This window comes from Bombus vosnesenskii, unplaced genomic scaffold, assembly GCF_011952255.1.
Source record: "Bombus vosnesenskii isolate JDL3184/JDL3185 unplaced genomic scaffold, Bvos_JDL3184-5_v1.1 scf7180000013266, whole genome shotgun sequence".
Classification (NCBI taxonomy): Eukaryota; Metazoa; Arthropoda; class Insecta; order Hymenoptera; family Apidae; genus Bombus; species Bombus vosnesenskii.
The window spans coordinates 4,593,749-4,610,035 of NW_022882926.1; the positions used below are offsets into that span (position 1 = coordinate 4,593,749).

At 38.2% G+C, this 16,287-nt stretch overlaps 3 protein-coding genes across 3 annotated transcripts; 2 read left to right on the forward strand and 1 right to left on the reverse strand.

Moving 5' to 3' along the window:
* The first annotated feature begins 1,636 nt into the window (after positions 1–1,636).
* Positions 1,637–3,092, forward strand: LOC117243639 (cyclin-dependent kinase inhibitor 1C-like). Its single transcript, XM_033511288.1, has 4 exons — positions 1,637–1,802; positions 2,064–2,288; positions 2,518–2,679; positions 2,839–3,092. The coding sequence occupies exons 1-4, from the start codon at positions 1,791–1,793 to the stop codon at positions 2,962–2,964; spliced, it is 525 nt and encodes a 174-aa protein (XP_033367179.1). The 5' UTR covers positions 1,637–1,790; the 3' UTR covers positions 2,965–3,092.
* A 5,316-nt stretch (positions 3,093–8,408) lies between these two features.
* Positions 8,409–10,478, forward strand: LOC117230242 (anti-sigma-I factor RsgI2-like). The gene is made up of 3 exons (XM_033487431.1): positions 8,409–8,451; positions 8,771–9,040; positions 9,730–10,478. The coding sequence occupies exons 1-3, from the start codon at positions 8,440–8,442 to the stop codon at positions 10,000–10,002; spliced, it is 555 nt and encodes a 184-aa protein (XP_033343322.1). The 5' UTR covers positions 8,409–8,439; the 3' UTR covers positions 10,003–10,478.
* Positions 10,479–11,011: 533 nt separating this feature from the next.
* Positions 11,012–12,524, reverse strand: LOC117243623 (zinc finger protein 512B-like). The gene is made up of 3 exons (XM_033511266.1): positions 12,513–12,524; positions 11,785–11,967; positions 11,012–11,518 (listed from the first exon to the last, which is right to left on the reverse strand). The coding sequence occupies exons 1-3, from the start codon at positions 12,522–12,524 to the stop codon at positions 11,093–11,095; spliced, it is 621 nt and encodes a 206-aa protein (XP_033367157.1). The 3' UTR covers positions 11,012–11,092.
* Between the last annotated feature and the right edge of the window lie 3,763 nt (positions 12,525–16,287).

Here is a 16,287-nt window from a genome sequence, read left to right on the forward strand (position 1 = left end):
CAGGTGTCTGAAATACTTTTGTATATTACATTACGCTTTCTAAGTTTCGGGTCACTAGTGACGAACTTTTGTTTTTTTTTTTTCTCGCCGTTTTGAAATATATCGTGTTACACATCACGCAACTGGCTATAAGAAACAATGACTAACGAATATAAAATTCTAAAATTTCGTGTCGACGATAAAATTGTCGTGTTTTACCGCTGGTCATGCTGGAACTGGGTTTAAATTAAACTGTCTGTAGCGCGGCTGATACAATCAGGGTATTGATGAATAGACAGGCAGTCACAAAGTATGCCATACGAGCAATATTTATTTGAAATTTGTTTTAAGCGTTAGTTACGATAGTGAAAACTAATTGATGAATCATTTCTGTGACTCGGTTACGATATTTCTTTCGATTGCGATCGATTCGATCTATATTTCTGATAATTTCACGATCAATTATTTGACAAGTCAATGAATGAAATATACAAGAATCAGCATTCAATAGTATAATAATCTGTTATTAATTTTTACATTAATAATTGTACAGTGACTGCTGAAATAAATATTCATCAAATATCGTTGTAAAATATTACATGGTTTAGCGCACGTTAATCATAATTCCCAGAATAATAATTACTCAAATCAAATTTCTTATTTACTTTTTAAAGAATATTTTTACAAAACGATTAATGCAGCATTGATTCTTATTTTAAATTACTACTTTCCGCTCTCTTGGTTAAAAGTATCAAAATCTTATCGGAAGATAGAAATAAAATTCACACAGATTATACGTATACATACACAAAATTGTGGTGAGACTGGAAAATTACATACGAATTGGGAAACGAAATTAGGAAATATCTCTGTTGCTAGTAGAGATTTCTGAACGTAAAATTTTCCTGCTTTCCTGTTTCACCAGCTGTTACTCGTTATTCTGCCCAACTATATTGCGTAATTACGTAACGATTTTCTACATGCACCTCCGATTTTATGCAATTAATTGCAACATTAATTGCAGCCGATCGATTAGCCGTCAAATACTGTTTGTTCACAAAAGGTGACAGTTTCTATTTAGCAGTCTCTTATTTCGTATTTCCTCGATTAAGGATTTTTTCGACAATTCCGTTCAAAGATAGAATCACGAATTCAGTGAATAACACCATTCTCTAATTTCTAGCTTTTAATCACTGATTTTTAATCACAGTCGATCGACTTGATTCAACTTTGTTCTATTCTTACCGATTCGAAGTGTTTCTCGAGAAAAGAAGAACCATCAACTAGGTACAAGAAATAGACGGTACATTTTTCACAATGCGCACGAGTATTTGTCGCGAACGAACCCAAATGCGAGCAAGATTTGCCACGATCTATAGCCGAAAAAGATCCAAATTCTCAGGTGTCTCACGTTCGCGCGTTTCCTCCGATCGATATGCCGCAGACTCTGAGTCTTCTCGTTAGAGTCACGGAGCTAGGTCGAAAATGTATGCGCGCATATATACATATCTGCATAAAGTGCCCGCGTTCTATTTACTAGCCCCGGTTGGCGCACGTTTGGCGTGTTATACAACTCCCTGTGCACATTATGTATTATAATGTGTAACGGTATGTGGCTGTACAGTGAGTAAATAGTATATAGTAGGTGTGGCGATAGCGCACCGAACGGCCATTGGCTTTTCATTGGCGGGGTGTACGCGTGAAATGAAAGTGAATTCCCTATATAAAGGGTGGTTTTCCTCCAATGCGACAGAACCAATTTAATTTACCAGTCAAGACGCACTAGCCAAAGTAATACCCAATCGTTTACCATGAGGGCCCTGGTACGTTTCACTCCAACTCCGTGTTGACTTAAAGTTCGTCTCTTTTTGTGATCTCGAGAATATTCAGTGCTCGTAGTTACACGTAGTTTTTGTGAGCTTTTAGTGAAAATGCGGTCTCGAGCGTCTCGAAAAAGAAATTTATCTTGGAGAAGTTACCGTCCTACTTAAATCTCGCGAGGGTCTTAAATATCGTTAACGATTGATGTCTCGGTATAGAAACAATTTTGGCCAGTCGATCATATTGCATTTTTCATTCTTAAGGTATTCGTGATGCTGATCTCCGTGGCGTTCGCCGAAGACAAAACGGTCCAGAAGCGTGGTCTGCTCGGTTTGGGCTATGGTGGTTTGGGACATGGTGGGGGCTTGCTCGGTGGTGAATTGGGACATGGCAGTGTTGCGGTCGCCATTCAAGAAAAGCCTGTCGCTGTTCCAGTTCCAGTCCCAAAACCATACCCTGTCGCCGTTGACAGGCCAGTCCCCGTAAAGGTGAGGAAATTATCCGAGAAGAGTCTTTGTTCATGTTACAAATCTATTATTATAAAACTTAACATGCTTTATTAACTCCTTCTATTACACTGTTGCGTTTCCAGAGATTCTACTATTCGATTAAAAACCAAGTTCCATGAATATCAGCGTTAAATGAGATTAGAATTAAATATCTGTATCGAGACGGAATGTTCAACGAGTATCGTGTATGACACTATGTTTTCCTCAGGTACCAGTTGCGGTCCCACATGCAGTCCCAGTGGCGGTTCCAGTACCCCAGCCATACCCAGTAGTGCAAACCAAGACGATCGCGGTTCCAGTCGAAAAACCAGTCCCAGTCACGGTTCCAGTTAAGGTTCCTGTAGCCGTGCCCGCCCCATACCCCGTCAAGGTAAGTTAAAGGAACCAATTCTTTCGACTTCCTCCATAATTTCATTAATTAGCCACGATCCGAATATGGTAAAACTTTTATTAAATTTAATTTTCGAGTTTCCTTTTGGGTCACACTTTAAAAGCTTTCCTTCATCCTCTATTTACTGTTTACTTGCAGGTACCAGTGGCTCACCCCGTTCCAGTCGCGGTTCCCAAGCCGGTTCCAGTCGTCGTTCCACAGCCAGTTCTCGTTAAAGAACAAGTCCCAGTCCTTGTTAAAGGATACGGCTTGGGACACTATTAGACGAATTTTCCTTTCAATCTGCCACCCTTCCATTCCCACCTAACCACTTCCGCAGCATCGCAAAAGACATTATGACGAGAGCAGTACGAAAACACATTCTGCTTCGTAGTTGACACGAATCATGCAATAAACTGATTTTATAAATGTTTTTTAAAGTAACGTTTTGTTATTTCTTTTTGACCGAACCATTTCTTCGATCTTTGATGTTGATTAATGCATTTTGCATGTTGATTGTCCAGTCATCTATTACGAAATATATTTACCACACGCGGATTGCAAAGCTTGGTAATTTCATATTTGCTTAGGAATGATCGATACATTACGTGCTCGTATTACTACGTCAATTAGCATTAAGTTTTTGCCATCGCACAGGCGAACGATTGAGCTCCTGTTTCCTTGAAAAGAGCATAGCTACTATAAATTATTAACTAATATAATAAACTGAAATTACGCAACAAAACAGAGATACTTGAAATCTATGGAGGGTAGCATCGATGGCGTGAAGACCTCGACCGATCGTAAAATTATTGGCTGAGTGCTGCCGTGTCGCATTAATGACTAGGAATTTCTGCGGTATTAATTATCTGCGTATAAAACGTTTCGACACTTCCTTGCGCGACAGCCCATTACTATACTTTTACGAGCGCTATCTGATTCACCATTGTATAGAAACTACCCACGAGTTGGCGATGTTCCCAAACCGAACCTTGACTGCGATTTCGCGCGGTCTGGGAACCTCCCTTACCCTAATTTTCAAGATCTCACGATGTTCACGGAATGCAGGTCAAGCGGTGAACTTTCCTTTGGATTTCTATCTATCTCTATCTATATATAGAAGACAGTTTTTTTATATATTAAACTAACAAAAGGCTACAGAAAATTTTCCAAGAAAGCGACGCGCTAATGAAATGCCTCCATCAAATGAATTCCTGCCCTTTATGGTAGGTTATTTCCCCGAATTGTTCGCAATTGCTTGGAATAACTTATAAAATATTTTGGAGCGTATTTTCTGCTTTCGATTGCATCCGTCGTCCCATTTTCCGAATTTTACTGAACTCTTACTGAACTCTTACTGAAAGGATATGTACAAAACTATACACTTCTTATTCATTACGCACAAATATATCCTCGTACAAAAAAGTCATTAAAAACGCAGATACTTCAGTTTATGTCTCATAATGCACTATTCATCCCCGTTCACTTCTAAAGAACGCATGCAAATAGTTATTAATTTTTAGAAAGTACTTCGTTGTGCCAATCATTATCTGCTTCATACATACCGATCTGGTTACAACATCTCTTAATTAACGTGATCCTTAATCGCCGACCTTGTCACGTGGACGTTACATATTTTTCTAGATCCATGTAAATCCAATGATGAAAGTAATAAAAATTCGAAATGTTATTTCCTCGGTTAACATTTGATGTTTATCGGCAAAATTTGCAAATACACGTTGTTTCATTGAGTCATTCTGGAAGATTTATTCCAACTCTCGAATTAATCAACCATGTTTCCATGAACTATTATGGAAGAAATATTCGACAGGGTATCACATAGACTGAGTACCATCTGGTTCTTTATCTTCTGTCATACATTATGGACCGAACATTAAACTTTCATTGATGGTAAGTTATTCAACGACTTGAGAACGTGCAATTCAGCGTATTATCACATACTAAACGATTACACAATATTTTTTTAATGTCACGCTTAGAGCATCAAAACTCGAGTAACATCGTAATTATGTAAGGGTTATTCCGTTCTCTATACGAAAGTTAGCGCGAAAGCAAAAACATCCTCGAAACGAGTTTTTTACGCCGCGTGCGTGTCGCTTGAATATCAGGTTAAATTCCTCTTGTCTGATTAATTTCGTTCATCTCCGGGTAGAAAACTACGTTCACTTTATGAAAGGAATTCTTGATGTTTGGTAGATAAAATTTAACAAAATTTGATAGATTTTTCTAAAAACATATCATGCAATCTACACGTTATTTATATCAAATTTTTATATCAAACTTTTCGATAGAAATTTATATGTTGCAGTAAAAATTGATTTTGACAAAGTTTAGACATTAATCAATCCTCTTCTTCGCGTCGCTCTTTTTTGCAACTTTCAGTAATATTTTATAGGATAACGTTACAATAATAAATCTGCGTGTTTCATCTAGTCTCCATGTTACATAAAAAAGTTATCGATATATTTCGAGAATTAATTATTTCTTCATCCTTTGGCAGCAAACGTGTTCTTGACAATATTTCTCGCGGTATTCCTGTGCGATTATTTCACAAGGGAATAATTTTTATAAATCGACCTTCTCCATTATTAATGTATTCATGTTGCAAACTTGAGCGACATTTCGGAGTTCTGGAGTATGAAAATACGTTGTGAAATGTTAGAGTGCTATTTGTACGACTATATCTTTTGCCTAGAAAGCTGTACGAAAATTACGATTTACACACAGTATAAAATCAGTTTAGACTTGTTAAAATCAAGTGAATAACGACTTGTCCAAATCTGTATACATTAACGTAAGGATATCGCATAGAAATGTTTTGCTTAACATTTAAGGGATCAAGGATGATTCCCTTAAAAAGAAAGCCAACAATCGAAGTCCGATCAGAGAATAAAACCAGTTCATCGGTATTTAGCTATTTCGAAATTTCTTGTCGATTGGCCAATAAGATAATCCCCTTTATAGAAGTAGTTTTTGGCGTTTCAATTTCGACGACATATCGACATCGAGGACGGAAACAAAGTTTACTTTCTTTTTGGATAGAATACATGAGTGAAATCCAGTGCCATTCCGTCGTGTAATAACGGACCGATCATGCTCATTTTCATGACAATAAACGGTTTGGTCGATGTCGTAGATCGTTACGATATGAGACCAACATAATTCGTACGTGAAACTTTTGGTATGTTTCTACACGCGATCGGTCAGTCGCGCAATCGTTCCGTTCCCTTTTGCCCACTTAAAATGGAACAAATTGGTCGCTTTTCAGGTGTACGACCAGCAATAAAGATTTATACCTGGTGATACGCGTTCAAGTTGTATTTGTAACACAGCGATAAAACGTATTTGCTACTTTATTACTTTCCTTCATTCGCAATTACCATGCGTTTTCATACTAGACAAAATCAATTTTCCAGTTCGAAAGTTATCGATGAATTGTTGTTGAAATTCGAGAAAACGTCCGATCATGTAGAGTCCTTGTTGAGGATATCTTTTTACCTGATACTATTTTCAGAATCACCCTATAAACTGTTGATCCATAAACGTAAGAACAATCAGAGAACCTGTTAGGGTAAACGTAGCGAAATTCGAATATGGAATTTTCGTTGGTTGGTTACGATTGTGTAATCGCAAGGAACGAGCCCATCTCGAACGCGTAACAAACGGACCGTGGAGGTTTGTATGCTGAAAAGAAGGGAAAAGGACAAAGCCAGTTTGCGGTGTCGAAACCTACCGAGAAGCGATTTATGCAACGAACGACGTGCGTATTCCTCCGTGAAGATTCGTACCGTCTCGTACCTTCGAAAATTGAATTTCTATCCGATCCAGTTGCATACGTCGCATCGTAGCTACGAATCGAGATTGATGTTTCGACGAATGTCAGCCGATTGAAACGCACTGATTCTGTTGAGAATGTCTTTCACTGGAAACACTAGAATGCTTAACATTAAAAGATTAGCATCCTCTTTCCCACAACTCTGCACTAATTGTAAGAGTATCGTTCGAAAATACAGCGCGCACACAGATTTTTTCAGGTGAAGGTACGGCAGAACGACGCTCACTGCTTAGACGAAATAAGTCATTGCGATGATCAATTAACATTGTTACAGGCGCTACAGACCTTGTAACACTAAACATCTTATCTGCGTAGCGCTTCCAAGGGGTTAGAAAAATCTACTTATTCCGATCAAGGTAATGAATCATCGACGTTAACAGTACAAAATAACAATCGGTCTAATAAGAACAAGGTAAACGAGAGGGACTACGCTGTTCAGAATCTCAGCGGATTATGTGGCTGGTATGCGATGTCCCCGAACAAAGCGGCCCAGAGGGTTCTTCTGCATAAATTTCCTACGAGCGAACCCTTTTTTCTTCTCCTGTTTAATACTGTCTTGCCATTTATAACAAGCCAACATTCTTGCCAAGGAGAATCGTCGATGTAGTTCGAAATGTCAAGCGCAAAAATTTGAAATTCATCAAGTCGGACAACAGTTATCAATTATGAGATAAATAGTTTCATCGAAATTTTATCATCGTAGAAACTTAGATTAGGATCGCATCGAGCAGCAATTTGCATTTAATTTGAAATGTATTATAGACAATTTGTGGACACAAGTTTGATTGGACATTGATCGTATATTGATTGATTTTTGTTAAGATAGATGTGGTTTTATTAGAAACAAGAAAATTTGATTATTATGGAAACTGCTTGAGTTAATTAAACGATTTGCATTTTCTGGATGATATCTATCCAACACAGGTATCGTTCATTTATTTCAGAAAAAAAACGATCGTAACATGCCTGAAAAAAAAATTATTCAGACACTTGATCGCGCTAAACGTATTTTTGGTCCACCTTGATATTTTCTACCTTATTGCTTATCTTGAAGAACATTTCGACGTTTTTTATTGCGCTGCGTCATTTTATTTGCATAACGATTAAACTCGTAACGAAGTATATCGAGCTACAACCAGGAATAGCGATCCTAATTTTTTTTCGATGCAGTATTTTATTTAGAGTATCAAATCCATACTTATGTCATACATATTACACTGCGCTGTTTACAACGATGTTAACGTAACAATCACCTGCCACGTTACAGTTTCCCAGAGATTATTTTGCACAAGCGGCCACGTAAATGTCGAACATTGCATGAACCAACAAAAAATTCGGTCACTTTCTGAAATGGTAGCATTCAGTTCCAAAGGAAAGGGAAACGCATTTCCCGCGGTTGAATTATTTCAAGAATTTTGCACTCGTGAAGTCTTTCTAAAGATAAAATTAAATTTCCAAAAATCTTGTCGCCTTTCCTCATTTTTTTCCCTGATGTCAGGGATGTTCCGGTAGTATATGCGCGAGAACAGCTTCATATCGAATGTACCAGAAAGAGGAAAACTTTTTGCAAGTGATTAATGACAGCTTAACGCTTCAAAATATAATTAAGAAAAAACTCAACAAAATATTGCAATAAAATATTAATCTGAATTGGTGAAGGGGGCCATAATGTATCTTTCACAAAAAGAGAGCGGAAAGAGCTTTGCCTTGGATTGCTTTTCGGAGACCTCTATTTGCCCCCACGCCCAATTTCTTCTCACCGTTTCTGTAGGCCCGACACTGCCTACCACCTCCGACCTGCTCAAGGGTTCGTCGTGGTCGTCACACCGTATAAAAGCAGAGAATCTTCTTGGTATCTCATCAGTCGCAAAACAACGACGAACCAACTCCAACAGCGCAGCACCATGAACGCTAAGGTGAGCAATTGAACATCTTGGCAATCTGACGATCTTGAGGATCAGTCTCTGTTGACGATCAAGACCGAGTTTACCCAGTAGCAGTTGAGACGACTTGGTTTTTTCGTTGAAACAAAACTATCCTATACTTTTCAAAATTGAATGCATCAAGATTAATCGAGATTATTTTTCAAATAGAGACTGTTCTGTTATTAGTGATACACTACGGTTAAAACATAAGCATTATGGTTAAAACAAAGTTCTGTGCTATTAAGTGATTTTGTCGCGTCATGAGGAGTGATTCTCTTTTCTTAGAATTTGATTATTATCTTTCTTTCAGCTCATCATCATCTTTGCCTTCTTGGCGGTAGCCTTCGCCGAAGAACAGGCTGCAGGCGAAACTAAAAAAGACAAACGAGGAATCTATGGATTGGGATATGGTGGTGGTAGTTATGGTGGTTATAGTGGTGGTTACAGCGGTGGTTACGGCGGTGGTTACGGCGGTGGTGTGCCAGTCAGCCAAGTATCCGTCTTAACCAGGGAAGTTCCAGTTCCAGTGCCACATCCAGTAGCTGTTCCCGTTGAGAGACAAGTTCCTGTCCCAGTTAGGGTAAAGATCTGCATTTCTTTGGTTCGCTCATTACCAACCGGTCGAGTATAGGAACGAACAAAAGTGTTCCAATATCTTAACCTATATCGTGAAAGCTCTGGAAAAATAAAACGTAACATAGATAGGGAAATTTTTATATCGTCGCAGCATAAAATCGAGAACGATAGGATCTTTTACGGAAGCTTTCTGTCCGATTCGCATAACAGATTAAATTTGATGCGCGTTCCTATCGAAATCAAGGCAACTAGTATAAATGAGAACTTCGAGAACTTCGAGCTCCCAATCACGCTCTATTTATCACGGAATATCTGTTCGCATGATTGGCAGTCAACGCCTTCATCGTCGGACGTTAATTAACGTTTCAATATAAATGTGTGCTAGGATTTCGTAAGCCAAGAATAATCTCACACGTGCGTGCTGGCTTTCTTAGAAAACTTCGTAAATCGAACGGCTTCATTTTACGTGAATTCCTCGATCGATTATGTTACTTTTGCTAATCGTATGTACATGTATAATACAGAATTGCAACAATCTATGCGATCAACCATTTTGAGCTAGCTTCGATTTAAGAAAATATCAAAATTTTATCGTAAATTTGATGAAAGTACATCATCGACGTGTCCCTTGTGGACACAATGAAGGATCATTGAACGTTGCTCATCTAATCATTGACATGTTCTTTTCTTCAGGTACCAGTAGCCGTCCCAGTCGATCGTCCGTATCCCGTTCACGTCCCGAAACCCTACCCAGTCCCAGTGACCAAGCACGTGCCAGTCCCAGTTGATAGGCCAGTGCCTGTTCCAGTCAGCGTACCAGTCAAGGTCCCAGTACCAGCTCCATATGCTGTTCCAGTCGTGAAACAGATTCCAGTACCGGTCGCACAACCTACAGTGGTCGTTGAGAAATACAACAACGGATGGCCAGGCCATGGTAGTTACCCTTCTGGCTACTCCTCCTGGTAAACATCAATTCTTTTCGCGGACTCGAGGGAGCTAGCTTCGGTCATCGAAATAAGGATATCGTTGCTTCAAACCCGAGCAACTGTAGGATTCCATTGCTGACAGAGAAATTCCGTGTTACGATTCTCCTCAAGATCGAACGAACGAAGAACTCTTGAAGCAAACCCGTGAACATCGATTTCACGTGTTATTTACTTTATCGAAATTTTATTTTGGATCTCGGTGTATCTACGATGACACGAAGATTGGTTCCTTTGGATAATGGAACGATTAGTAATCCATTCCGAGTGTCCTTAATTGTCGGATATGATTCAGCGGACTTCTTCGTGAAATGAATAAATGCAATTGAGCGTCTCACTTCTGTGACGTCAGATGTAATTGTTCCATCGCGATGTAATTAGTTCTCTTTTCCTCTGTATATGTAATTCGACGCTTATTTTACGTCATAGAAATAATAAATTTCTCTTTTCGTACTAAAACGAGTAATGTTTCTTTTAAACTCCTTAACACTAAAAAAAAAACATACCTGTAAAAATGTATTACGGAAATAGTGCTTCCAACTCAATTTCCTGATACAAGAAATAGGAATTGAATTCCGCGGTAGTTGCAATTGAATGACCCGTTATAGATACTTGGCGCTAGATCTGAACGATCCCTTCGCTATACTTGGATCGAACATGAGCGATTTTTCATGCCCGGAATAGATCGGAAATGATCTAGGCATCAGATATAGATCATGCAGACATTGAACCAGTCGTGTGACTCATCAAACCGTAACACGATAGTTCACTTTCCATTTTACCGAAGCGTGAAAGATCGCTCGACATCGCAGCCGAGACATTTTTCTCGGATACTGTTCAACCATAACTGTGCTACTTCGATTATTCATCCGAGAGGTAGTTAATCGAAGTAATACGATAGCCGGTATTAGAAGGATCTGTAACTAGGATACCGTGGGTTTACGAAATATAAAGTTTTATTAAAAAAATGTAGCAAAAGATAAACAGCGACAACAAGAAAAAACTACAAACAGAAACTTAACGAATCAGGCATAATAGTACAGCGTATGTACAACTAAAATTGCAAAGAGCATTCAATGATGCGAATTATAATCAGGTTGAGAGGGTTGGAAGTGTCCTCCTTGTCCATCTTGATCGTGCCCTTGTTGATTCACCGTGTAAGAGCTGTAGCTTTCAGGTTCGTGGCCTCCATGACCTTCGGAATCATATCCACCAACTCCGCCACCGATGCCACCCTCGGAATGGCTACTCGCCTGATATGGAATCGGGTGTGGTACTGGGTAGAAGACAGGCTTATTCACTGTTACCGGATGAGGAACTGGAATCGGTTGTGGTACCGGGACAGCCTTTGGCACCACCACCGGTATTTGCTGATGAATCGGAACCGGAACCGGCTTGGATACCTCGACTGGCACGTGTTCCTGGACTTTCACTAGCTTCGTATACGGAACTGCGATAGGATGGTTTACTGGCACCGGAACAGGTATATGATGGGGTACCTATGAAAGAGAAAGGAATTCTAGATCAACGAAACTACCTATAGAGAGGATCAATCGGTTTCTGATTTTGCGGGAAGAAACAAGATCGTTTAATTCGTAGTTTGAGAAAAGGGTTGGATATATTCATTTGAAGTTCACGCTATGGGCTACATGATCGAATAATTTTGGTGTTTTTCGACTGCTTTTTAAGATTAATATGTGCGTTTATGTTTAAAAATTGATGATAATGTTAATAAAAAAGACTGTTACGTTTTGAGAAAAAATACCTTGACTGGATAAGGGACTGGCACTTTGACAACTGCAGTCTTTGTGACTTTGATGATCTTCGTCGGTATTTCCTTTAGATGAACCGATTGAGAGATAAGCTTTGGTTCACTGACAAGACCATGGCCTTCCAGGGATGAAAAATGAGAGGCTCTCGCGACGGCCACAGTCAAAGTGAATAAGAACTGCAAATATGTAATCGCGATTAAAGTTCGATTTTGGTTATAAAAAAATGTTTAAAAACGAAAAATTCCTTTCATCTTTTAATCTTTCTATAAAGATAAAAATTGGGCAAACATTTTTCTATATTAATCGATTTTATTGTTAACACAAGTGAACGGTACAGTGGGAACAACTTTCACTCCAACTGTATTTTACACAATACCGAACCGTAAATATCGATATATAATCTGCGTATACCAGTGAGCAATGCATTTCAAGCCAGAGGATTTGCAGTACTTTCTCCCAGATCTCTCTCGAGTAATCACTTTTGGGACGTACGCCCAGTTTGACAGAAAAATGAAAAGGATCAAGCCAAGAGTCGAACAGTTACACTTTATAACCCTGACTCCCTTTAATTCACTGGAATTCACCTTCACAAGATCGCAATAAAAATGAAAATGATATAAAATCGGTATAACACAATGGCCAATCTGCAGATCCGAGATTTCCTTGATACATCGACGATTTATGGTCTTAGCGATACGTTAGTTGTCGATGATGAACTTACTATACGCCACATTGTCATCCGGTTCGTAGGTGTAAGCAGATAGGTGTTTCCGATGGGACGAGTCACACTGACAATTGCACTACCAGCACTTGCTTATATACGAGGACCTTCACCGTCACCGATTCACGAAGAAAGCACTCTCTTTCCGACTGGCTTACGTTCTCCAATCTTGTCTCCGCTTCTCCCCTTTTTTCCTTACTCTTCTCGTGGCGTTCCGTGAGTTCGATGACCGCCGCTACGTCCGGTCTCCCTGGACGAGCATTACGCTTGATTTCAAGTGCAATTGAAATCGATCCTCTCCGAATGCGCATCCTCCATCAATTGAAATGGAATTCCTGGTTTCGTAACTGACCTCGTCAAGCAGCTTCTCTCGTTGATGATTCAATACCTTTGTCCATTAATTTCTTCTTCGCATTGAAGAATAAATGGCGACGAGTCCATTGAGAACCACCGTGTTACGCTCTTTCATCGCATGTTGGATACTGTAATCTTTCTTTCAAATAATTACCTGACAACAGTTTCAGCGTGTAAATTATACGGTCTTCGGAGCTCGTTAGTATCGCGTGTGATACGTACAATCATACGTGATCGAAAGTTTCATACAATCTTGCGCTGTGACATTTTGTTGTGGTCATTATAATTGTTTTAAGAATCAAAATTCAATTAGAAAATTCAAGTGTATGTATACGATACTTATTGACTGACAACTACCGTTCACCTTTCCGCTTTAAAATTATATTCGATCGACTTTCTAGATCTGTAGAGAATACTACAATTCATTGAAGAGCCAGAAATGTTATTAAATATGTTTCGTTGCAGATATATATCCACTGTATATAAATTCCAGAGTATTAATCGATTAAGTAAATATAATTTGAAAACGATTTCAATTCGGCTATCTAATCTCGCTATGCAAAATGTTTTCAAGCGTCGCTAAATCGTATAATCGTCTTTCGGATTTCCTCTATGAGTCTTCCGCGGACGAGGAGATCGTATTAGGTAGTAGTACTTCCTACGCGGACTCGTAGTGTAATTTCCTGCTGTAAAAATGGTGAGAGTAATCGACAATTCTGATATGTGAACCGCGCGAGGCGATTCACAGCCGAAGGAGAGAACGGTGAAAGGATTATCAAAGACTAAAAGAACGTCCAAAGTAAAAGGACTAATCTGGATCATCTGGTTCTTTCTACGCTCGCGCCGCGCTGTATCTGTTCGCATGCATTCGTGCGAGAAAAGGACTTGCTGTCTTTGCTTATCTATAAAATAAAGCGAGGCTACGTTATACAAGTAACAAGATACTGCTACAGCATGTCACAATCTATTGAAGATTGTATTAATTGGACCTCCCATACACAGTTAACTTTTTCTTATATGTAAATTTTTATTTCTAAAAGAAATCGAACCTTTTTTTTAACAAACTTCTTTTTCCTTCATTCATCGCTTGAAATAAAGTCTTATTTGATAATTGGATTATTCGTAGCATGGGTGAGTCATAGTAAGCACATTAAAATGTATATGCTTCCAATCTAAAAACAGAAGTGTCGGTGCCAGCCGTATAGTCTTCTGGCAAGGGTAGTAAAAACCGGTTCAATACAAAAGCAAAAGTAAAATCATTATCCGCTCAGCCCTTTCTCCTCTCACTTTCGAAGAAAACTGGTGATCTCATATCGAAATCAAGTATCTATTGGCTACATTTCGTGCAGAACATATACTATATATCTGCCTTTAACACGCAATTAAATTCCGCATCAATTTTTGATGTAGTGGGACATTAATAAGTAGCAGAGCACAAAAACTATATCGTGTGATTTTTATTTTGTTCGTCTTTCAGGAGAAAGGCAGAAAGTGGCAAAAGGTGTAAAACGAAAATAGCCTCTCGAAAGAGCGCCTTGTGAGAGGAGAAGCACTCATGTCTGACATATAAATCGACTGTAGAATCGAATCGAATCGAATCGAATTTCGTTTTACCTATCACGATATAACTATTTTCTATCAAATTTCTGGTATTAAAGAATAAAATAGAATAATTGCTAACAGTAATAATTATCAATTAGGGTGCATGAACTTAATACCCAAAGTATGTCGGATACGATATCGAATCTCATACGCTAGAATGAAATCACTTGGAAATTTGATCCACCGCAAGAACCTACTTCCACTTTGTTGCTCAAAATGCAAAATAAATTAAAGCAGAGTCAGAAAAATGACAAGAGAGAAGGGGACTTGGTAGTTTTCTGCGGTAGTTGGGTGAAACGCCAATTGATACGGATGGAAGATAATCAGGATAATTAGAGCGCGAGCTTGATAGCCTTTCCTTCCGTAACTCACCGGAGAAGTGAGTTTATTATAACCAATACATATAAACAAACATATAATATACTCTCGTTTAGTAAGTTCGTGTATTTGCATCTGCTGCCAAGTTTGCCGGTAATATATCGTATATACCTTCACTTTCACTGTAATTCACTGTGCAATTCCCTCCTAAATCATCTTTAACCTTGAAAATGTTATAGTAAATTTTCACTTAAAAAAGGAAAAGATTTCTTTACATAATTTCGTGATTTTCATAAAAACGCTGATACAGTTTTTATGGACTTAAGCGAGTGGTTTTCTTTGACTCCTAACTACTAGTTTACCGTTTAGTTTTTCTCCTGCGAAAGAAATCTACGTACAGGCAACATTCTTGGTTCTCAGAGGATACTTTCAAGTTCTAACAACAGATAGAGCCACCATGTTATTAGGCGAGAAACTCAATTTCTACTGCTACAGTATTTATGCACCCAAAGCTTTCAGAGACTTGACGCGCGAAATTCAAACTTAACAATATATAAACGACATTTATACAAGAAACTCGTCTTTAGAAAAAGCTGAAAAAATAATTCAACAACCCGCAAAAAAATTTATTATACTGCTTTTTATTGTCTGTGTAAAAAATGGCCGAATGTTGTTGGCATTTCCTAAAAAAAATTTAAGAAATTATAACTATAGAAAATAAGTAAAACTAATTGTCGACTAAAATTTATACAAAGATTGTTGTACAATTAAATTTCTAACAGATCAGGATTTCTTAATATGCGCGTCCCACGAGTTGTTCGTTATGCAATTAATGCAATACCAGTGTTTTTATATTATCCTGTGGATAAGTCCAGTCCATTCGTCACATAGAAACAGGCCTATTCAGGTATGGCCAAGATATTATAGGTGTGGACAGTGGAATCCCCGCTTCCCAAGGTTACAAATCCATCCATTAGCCGTTTGAGCTATAAACAAAAAAGAAGCAAGTCTCTTAGCAAAAGCACAAAAATATAATGAAAGAATTCAAAATTACAATGCAGGCTAATGTAGGATGCAGGCTAATGTACAATTCATACACAATCAGCAAAATTAACAAGAAATAATACACTAAGATTATTCGAATAGTTAAGTGGAACGACAATTATTATGATTAAAAAAATGTGTAAATGAAAAATAGTGCGATGGAGAAAATAATCAAAAGAGATGTGTTTTATTTACAAAGAAATTTCTATGAACGTGTCTTTTCAAGGTTAAGAAATTTTCACTAATCAAAATAAATAATTGAATGCAAATTAACTGCACAGTTATTTCTATTACCTCCAGGAACATTACACACAGAACCAAATTTTTTTGAACATAAAAAATTAAAAATCTTTACGACACAGTTAGTCCTCTACAAGATCAGCTTGTGCGATAATGGTACGAAATTTACTCTGCCGTCAGAGTCGTAGAATTCTGCATAAAATCTTTTTTGTTCTCT